General features: G+C 33.5%; 1 protein-coding gene across 1 annotated transcript; it reads left to right on the forward strand.

Moving 5' to 3' along the window:
• Nucleotides 1-326: 326 nt before the first annotated feature.
• LOC143542041 (uncharacterized) lies at nt 327-1052 on the forward strand. Its single transcript, XM_077034714.1, has one exon. It carries the CDS (start codon nt 327-329, stop codon nt 1050-1052), a length of 726 nt encoding a protein of 241 aa, XP_076890829.1.
• The last annotated feature ends 7613 nt before the right edge of the window (nt 1053-8665 follow it).

The following is an 8665-nucleotide window of genomic DNA, read 5'->3' on the forward strand; positions in this document are numbered from 1 at the left end:
ATTCCATGCAACATTAATCACTGTTATTAAACGTATATTAATATAAGTGAATCTTTGTCTATTGCTTTTATTCATTACTGATTATTTACTTTCATTCTAATCTTCATTGCCAATCCTTGAATATACTGATTCCGCTGGTATATTCAGAAGGCCTTTGGGTTATTAGATTTAGTGTGTTCTTGTCAACCACTATCGGTTTTGCACTACGTCCGGTCCTGACAAGTGGTATTAGAGCTGTGTAAGCTATTGAAGGTTGACTGTCAAAGTTTGAAGCTTTAAAGGGTTTTTGAGTGTGACTGTGTTTAGATTTGAAGAAAAGTCAAGCAATGGATGAACAAGAAGTGTCAACGAACAAGATACCAAGACTGCTTGGTCAAGAAAATTACATTAAATGGAAAGTTCTGTTTGAGGCTGCTGTTAACTACAACAATACAGAATTATGGAACTCCAATAGAGATGGACCCTATGTTCCTACAGATGCCCCAAATAACAATGCAACAGTGGAAAGGCAAATGAAAAAGAGAGATGACAAAGCCTTGTCCATGTTGAAGTTAGGACTTTCTTGGGAGATATTGACCAGTGTGAATCATCACACAAATGCTAAGGCCATGTATGATGCAGTCGTGGAGATGTTCGAAAGGAATGTTGAGCTAAGGGATATTAAGAAGGATAGATTGAAACAACAGCTTGACAGGTTCAAATTCCAAGATGGTGAGAGGTTGAAGTCAGTACTACAAAGATTCATGGCAATAGTGAATGAAATCAAGACTACAGATCTACAGATCTCTGATTTTGACTTAAACAAGGAATTGCTCACATCTTTATGTGGTGAATTGTACATAGCAAGCAAATTCATCAGAGAAAATGCCAGTTTTCCTAACTTTAAGTTGGATGATGTGATTTCATTTCTGCAGGCTACAGAACATGGAATGATTGAGAATAACATGCTAAAGGAGGATAAACCAAGCTTTTCGGTGATAAATGCACTTGTAGCTCCCATGAGCAAGTTTTCAACAAGATCTCAACAACCAATCATTGAAGAACCTTCATAAACAAGCTCAGTGAATGGTGCAAGTCAGCAGAGATTTAATATTCAGATGATAAATGACAATGATAGTGCATCAACAGCCAGTGGACATCCTCCATATGTTCCAACTTCAGGACAAGGGAATGAATGTCAAGCCTTATTCTCAATGTTTACAGACTCATACAAAGCCTTTGTGACAAAGAACATTATTCACACAAGTGTGGTTCAAGAAGATTTGAAGCAAATTGATGCAGATGAACTGGAGTTAACTGGCAGGCTTCCATGCTAGCTATGAGGAGCAATGGACTCCACAACAGAATTGGAAGATCAACTTTTGCTGGGCCAAATGACCGAATTAGATTTGATAAGTCAAAGGCTATCTGCTAAAATTATCAATAGCCAGGACATTTTGCCAGGGAATGCAATCTTCCTAGACAATTTTGAAATCAAGTGAATCAGACTCAATTTTAACAAAATCAAAATTAGAACCAGCAAGCATATCAGCAAAGAGTCCAACCTATGACCCAAAATCCTTATCAACGGAACACGCAACAACAACAAACTCAACCACAGGAGAGAAACAATCAGTTGCAAATTCAAGGGAATCAGAACATGGGAGCTGTTAATGCCACTAATCAGAATAGAGATCAAGGAAATGTGGCTGTTACTATGATTCCACAAGATGGAGATTTCGATTGGAGCAACCATGCTGCTGAGATAGAGAAGGCCCATGTGGCTTACATGGCTAAAGTGAATGAAGTTGGGAAATCTTCAAACTCCAAGGTAACCACTGAACTTTCTACTTCTGATCTTTTAACTATTATTAATGATCTTAACAGAGAGGTTGGAAACTGGAAAAGTGAGTGTGGAAGAAAAGATGTGCTTTTCAATGTCTATGAAATAAGTGAAACTACATATGACAATCAAATCAAGAGCTTGGAAGAAGATTGTATGCAAGCTTATAGGGTTCCACCCAAGTTAAACTTGGAGATTGATGGACTGAAATAGATGTACACAGATGAAAATGTCAAGAACACAGAGCTGCAAATTCAAGTGGACTTTCTTAAAAATCTAGTGTCCACAGGAAATATTGTGGGACATATAGAGAAGTTGAACCCATATGAGAAATATAATAAAGTACCACCCCCATTCTGTGATAGGTATCCATTGAAGGTAGATAAGGAACAGAGAGAAGAATACCTGAAACAGTTCAAAAGTGTCTTTGAAGACAAAAGAGAGTTTGATGAACTGTATGAAAATGTGACTGTAAACAAAGAAGGAGAGTTTGTGATAACAGAGAAGGTTACAATTGCTGAGAATGAAAAGAAGCAGGTTGAAGCTAAAGAGAAGATAAGTGAATACTCAAGTGAAGGAAGCACATGTAGCTACGAGAGCAGGAATTCAAATGATGAGAGGAATGTCAGGAATCCAGCTAAGAAGAAAACTTATGAAAGAATTCCAAAAGTGCCAAAATCAACTACAAAACTGAAGAAGCACTATGAGAAGATGAGAAGAGAACATCAAGTGTTTGAGTTGTGTGAAAGATCAAAATGCAGAAATGACAAAGCTGGAGGCTCTACAAATTTTGATGTTATTTCACCTATCTATCCTGTCTTTTCAAACCATGAACTGTTTGACATTGGAGAAGTTGATTATTCACCAAGAAGAAGACCAGTGTCAGAAAAGAAAGGATGATCATAAAGTAACTTCTTGAAACTGAAAGAGATAAAGTTTGTCAAAGCTAAAGAGCCACAAAAGTTAGAAGTGTGTGGGCCAATACAAGTTGACTTCAGAAAAAGTACTTATGCAAAAACCTCCTTGGGATTTGATTTCCCAAGAACAAGTGACAAAAACACAAATGAAAAAGATCTAGAAGAACTTGGGAGCTTAGCAAATGTTTGGTGTAAGAAATGTGATTAATATGGTCACCACACTGATTCCTACTGGACAGTAGAAGAAGAGAGATATGTTATACCTGACAAGTACTGTGGTTAGAACATGGCTTTGCACAAAGAGAAGTATGACAAATACTTGAGGAATAAAAAGGAGGAAGTTGATGATGAAGCAGATAGAGTGAAACTGGAGAAGAGATTGAAGGCTATCTTGAGACTTAGTGACTCATCAAGTGAAACAGTCAGGTCTATCAAAGGAAAAAGGTCCAGTTCAAAGGGAAAAGGTAAAGAAAGACCTGGGATTTTAAATGGTGATGAGAAGTTCTTACTGAAACAAGGCTATGAACCCAGAGGGTTTCAATGGAAGACCAAAGAGTCAGTGATCAAGAGGGAAGAAACAGTTATTGAATAAGTTGAAGTTAAGAGTGTTGATGGGATTGTGGAATATGGTTATGAATCAAATGATTCATGTGAAATTGTTCGTGAAGATCCAGTTCCACTTGTTTTTAATGACTCAAATGATTCTGATGTACAAACTACTGAAGTTTGTATTTCAGACAGTAACTGATCATGTCACATCCCATTTAGCAAATTGCGGAAGCGTAAAACGGAAATGTAACAGACACCTCTGGTATCAAACCACATTGTTTATAAAGAACAATACAAACTAGGTTACAATATTTTACATTGATCAAATTTCGATTACAACTAGGTGATACAAATTAAATCCAGCCCGTTAAGCGGCTTTACTCTTACTGACACACTTGCATCAATTCCCCCAGCATTGATCGCAAGTCAAATACGTAGCACATTGACTTTCTAGTCCGAGTCCGGTATACCTGAAAAACATGTTAAAACGGGTCAACTACAAGTAGTTGGTGAGTTTCACGAGTTTTAAGGAATCAGTTATGCGTAAAACAACCATAGTTTGTAATTAGGCAATTATGTATGTATGTACGTTCACAAGTACGTTTGTTTGTATGTTTATGATGTAATTATGCTAAGCTATAATAAAGCATTGACTGCTCGTGCTGTGTGCCTCTATTTTCCACGCTCAATCAACCACTATGGACCCTTTACGCCTACAACATGCCCCGAGTAGCTATGTGTAACACTACATAGCGTTATGTGTCACACGGCAACCAGGCTTATTCCGTTTGGGTTTGTCAAACCAATAGTACTATTCACATGCCACCAGCTCGAAGTTAATCACTGTGTTCGTGTAGACTGTTGTGTGTTAGCACTTAGATAATTCCCATCATCAAACAATTTCAAGTATATAGATATGTATCAGCATGTTTTTCACCCTGAAAATTCGTAAAAACAGTTTAAAGTGGGGTCATGAAACTCACTGTTTAATCGGTATTCGGTAGCGCGTCAGCTCGTAGTTCGTTTGACTCGTTATCACTAGTCCCTATAATCAATATTATAATGATATTAATATTTTAATATTATTATAACCTCTATAATAAAATGGGCTGTATAACTAATCTGGGTATAGCTGTTACACCCAGAAAGTGTCAATAGACTTAAATTGTGATGATGTTCAATGTCTAATACTTGAAATCGAACTTGGCTCAGTTTCTCCGTTTCACCAGCTGGGCCAAGTTGATCGTTTATGCGTTCAGAAAACAAGTATGGAGATGTAAACTTTGGTAAACATGTTGGTTTATAAAATGATTAAGTTATAAAGAAATATAACAAATTAGGGGTCCGGATACGCTACGGGGCTCATTTCCGTTTATTCAGTTTGGTTTGGAGAAAAACACGCACAATTCACCAAATTTTTCGGATTCTCACAAAAAGTTCGTTTTTACTTAATTAGTCAAAAAATATGGTTTTTTTATCACTCTTGATGTTCTGAAAATCCAACAGGTTCGTTAGTCACGAACTCGTCGGTTTTTATCAGAATTGAATTTGTTTAATTTTCAAATTAGCATATTTATTTATCCGTTATTCATTAAATCATGAAAATTTAGCCACTTATCAATTAAAATATTTATATTTTAATAAAAATATTTCTAGAATTATTTACTGATTTATTAATTTATAAAATTCATTTAATATGCTATATTTAGCCCGAAAATTGTCCGTTTATACCAAACAATTTCCGAAAAATACAAAAAATTTCTAGAAATATCAAAATACTCCCCAAAACAACCTTTAAAATTTCCAGAAACTAAAAACCTTTCCAAATACACTTTTCGAGCCAAAAACGACTATGAAATCTCGAATAAACGCAAATCCACAAAACTTATTTAGGGTTTTCCTAATGACCCCCTACTAAATCTGGGTTCCCCACAAAATTTCATAATTTTTCAAGCAATTTAAGTATTTTTCCCAAATAAACGTCCCAATTTGTCAATAAATTTGCCAAATATTCTCGGATGATTAAAAAAATTACCAAATTTTGACAGGGACTCACTCATATGGTTCCTGATGTTCCTACAAAATTTTATAATCTAACAATATGCACATCACAATCCAATCGTTTGCCAATTTTATAATCTACAAAATTTTATAATCAAGCAATTCGATGTTTCCTTTACAGTTTTTGCCCGTTTTCGCTCTCTTAATCCAATTTTCGGGTTCTTGTGCTTCTATATAAGCTAAGTACAGGTCCTATATCACAAAACAAGCATGTTTCATCAATATGGAAGCCTTGGAACTTAGGGTTTCGGCTAGGGTATTAAACCGAACTTTTGAACCGTAAAAACGTCGTTTAAACCCTTTAATCCATGTTTATGGCAAAAAAAAAAAACTATCAAACCAGGTTCTTAACTATGTGTATGATTAAAACATGTTTTTGGACCATTTTTAAAATTTTCACATGGTTAGGAATGATTTTTAGTAATCAACAATACTACACAAACAAGTATTTGTTACAGAATTTTTGCTATGAACAAAATCGGTAGCAAGTTTTGCTACAAATTAGCAAGATCGTGAAAAGATCCGTAATGAAATTCTTAGCAAGATCGTGAAAAGATATATATAGATAATAAACTACTTAACTTATTCCTTACAAACAACATAGCAAATCAAGTGAAAAAAAAATTTAAAATATAATATAATAAAATGGGTAATGATATTCTAAAAAAAATGACAAAATAATGATTTAAAATTAATTCATTGTAACCTCCAAAGTAAAGAACGTTAAAATAAGTATTAAAAAAATAACTAAAATTAGTTAATAAAATATATAGCAAAATCAAGAAAATAAAATTTTAAGAATAGTTCAATAAAGTTCGAAACAATGTTAAATTGGTCCTAAAAAACACTATTAATGAATCTAAGTCAAACTTAGTCACTTATAGTTCAATCATGTACGTAGTTCGTCAATTTGGTTGAAGCAAAGTTGATCGATCAAAACTACTAATCGGTCGATTAGAGACACTATTTGGTCAAGAAAAACAAATTAGCCTCTTAGTTGACATGCTACAAATAATTAATATATATTTTATAGAACTGAGTTCAATTTTATTAGTTAATGGGAGCTAAATGCCACTAATATCATTCGCTACAAACCAAATATATATTTTATAGCCTCTTAGTTGACATGACATATTAACTATCATTATGCCTTGCCACTAAGGCTTTGGTTTTGTGTTAAGAGGTTATGCCTCTTTAGTGGAAATCAAAGTTCGATATCTAGTAGGTGTATTATTTAGGAGCATGATAATATTGTAAAAACATTGGCTGTTCAAGAAAAAGAAAAACTTTCATTACGTTTCAAGTGAGAGAACTCGAGCCACTATCAGGACACACATTGCCCGTTTATACCGAACCATATAGCTTGTTATTCGCTAATCAGATATACAATCATAAGACAATATACTTCATTGTACATAAAAAAACTTGTTATAATTATACGTAAGATTTGAATCATATACAAATAACTTTTATCGTGAGAAGTGAAGAAATAACTAGAGTAATTATGTTAACATTAGAGTAATTATTATTACTCTATAACTTTTGAACTAGAGCAATTATTATTACACTACTTTATTTTTTATAACATAATTACTCTAGTTTAAAACAATAATTACTCTAATTATTTATATGTTTAACATGCTAACTTTATAGGTATCGGATCTCACCCTAACTAAGTTTTTATTATTTATAATTTTTGTTAGAATTAACAAGAGATTATATTTTCGTATAACTCTTTATTATTATATAATAATTTATTATGCTTAAATTTGAAAAAATCATTGACTTGAAAATAGATATTCCCTCCACTATTTCCCGCAAGGTAATTCCCCAAATTTACACTTTTCTTCTGATTTCCACATAAACTCACGGCTCTCAAACATCCATCCCTCGTTCTCGTTGTATCGGTTTATGGGGAAACTGCTACCTCCGACGAACAACCACCGCATAACTGGACGAACCAACCTTGTCTCTCGACACTGCTTTTGGTATGGTGCGATTTCCATTAAGGTACCATCAAACCTTCTCCCACAAACCGTATTAGGTTTTGGCTTTGTTTTCATGTTTGTTCGTGCTTTTTTGTTTCTATTAAGTTGATGTGTATGGTTGTATGTATGCGTATTAGGATCAATTATATGTATATGTTGGTTGTGTGTATTTATGGATATGTTTTAGGCTGTTATATCATGTTTACATGTGTGCATGTATTAGGTTTGAAAGATGCATACCAAGTGCTCGATGAAATGCTTCAACCAAACTGAAAATGGTGAGGTGTTAACTATTTTATTGTGTTCTAGTAACTTTTTATTACCATTATGAAAATGGCTTATGTTTTCCTTTTGTAACGTGTACTTGATAGGCTTGATAATGAAAGTGAATTTTTGATGTTTTAAGGGAGATTTGCTCCAATATGTCAACATTTTATGAAAATTTATTAATGTATAACCGGAGACTTTGAGCATTCATATGCACCATAATGATTAACTAATTCTCCAAAGTGAATCAACATATGAATGTTTGATTAAATTATATAAAGCAAAGTGAACTGGGTCCACCGACCTATAACATTTCAACTCAATTTACTTGGGCTATGGTTTATTGATGGCTAGTCAATCAGGTAAGATAGGAAAAATGAAATGTAAAAAACAAAGTGGATTTATAATATACCTAAACGGGTTAGAATGAATTTTCTTCTAGGTTACAATCTTTTGTTTTAGTATTTTTGAACTTGTTCTGGAATTATAAAATCAGTGTTTTACATGTTTAAGTTGATAGGCGTCTGAGAAGTTCTAATTGTCCTATACTTATGGCAAGCAGTTAGTTTAAAGGGTTATTTATGTGATACATTTTTGTATTTATATAGTGTTATATGTGATCTGCAACATTGATTTGACAATGGTTTAGTAAGTAAATAAATATAGCAATAAACTTTTGTATGTGGTGATGAGATCAAAATTTTAAAGTTTCTATTGTTTGTTAATGACTTTGGAACATGCTGCAAATCTGCAATCCAACATACTCTTCTACTTGCAGGGAAATATAGGCAAATGATAAATTCAATAGATCTTTGGAATTTCTTTGGCAATCAGTTGCACCGGGTAGTTCACTTACAACTTCTTTGAATCTCAAGGTTTGATTTATGTCATTTAATCATGTAAGTTCTTTCATTCTTATTTGTAGATTATATATATAACATAAATATTTATGTGTATGAAACTAGTGTTCTTTTGGATGATATAGTTGTTGCTATAGAGATTGGTTGTTAGAGGACACCAACAGATGTGAACCATTGCACATCAAATGATAACTGTTGTAA

Source organism: Bidens hawaiensis, unplaced genomic scaffold (assembly GCF_021521415.1).
Source record: "Bidens hawaiensis isolate Kalapana, Puna unplaced genomic scaffold, B.hawaiensis_p1.1 tig00012744_1, whole genome shotgun sequence".
Lineage (NCBI taxonomy): Eukaryota > Viridiplantae > Streptophyta > Magnoliopsida > Asterales > Asteraceae > Bidens > Bidens hawaiensis.

Excerpts from the sequence above, each read along its gene's own strand:
- LOC143542041 (XM_077034714.1), top strand. The coding sequence starts at position 327 with ATGGATGAACAAGAAGTGTCAACGAACAAGATACCAAGACTGCTTGGT.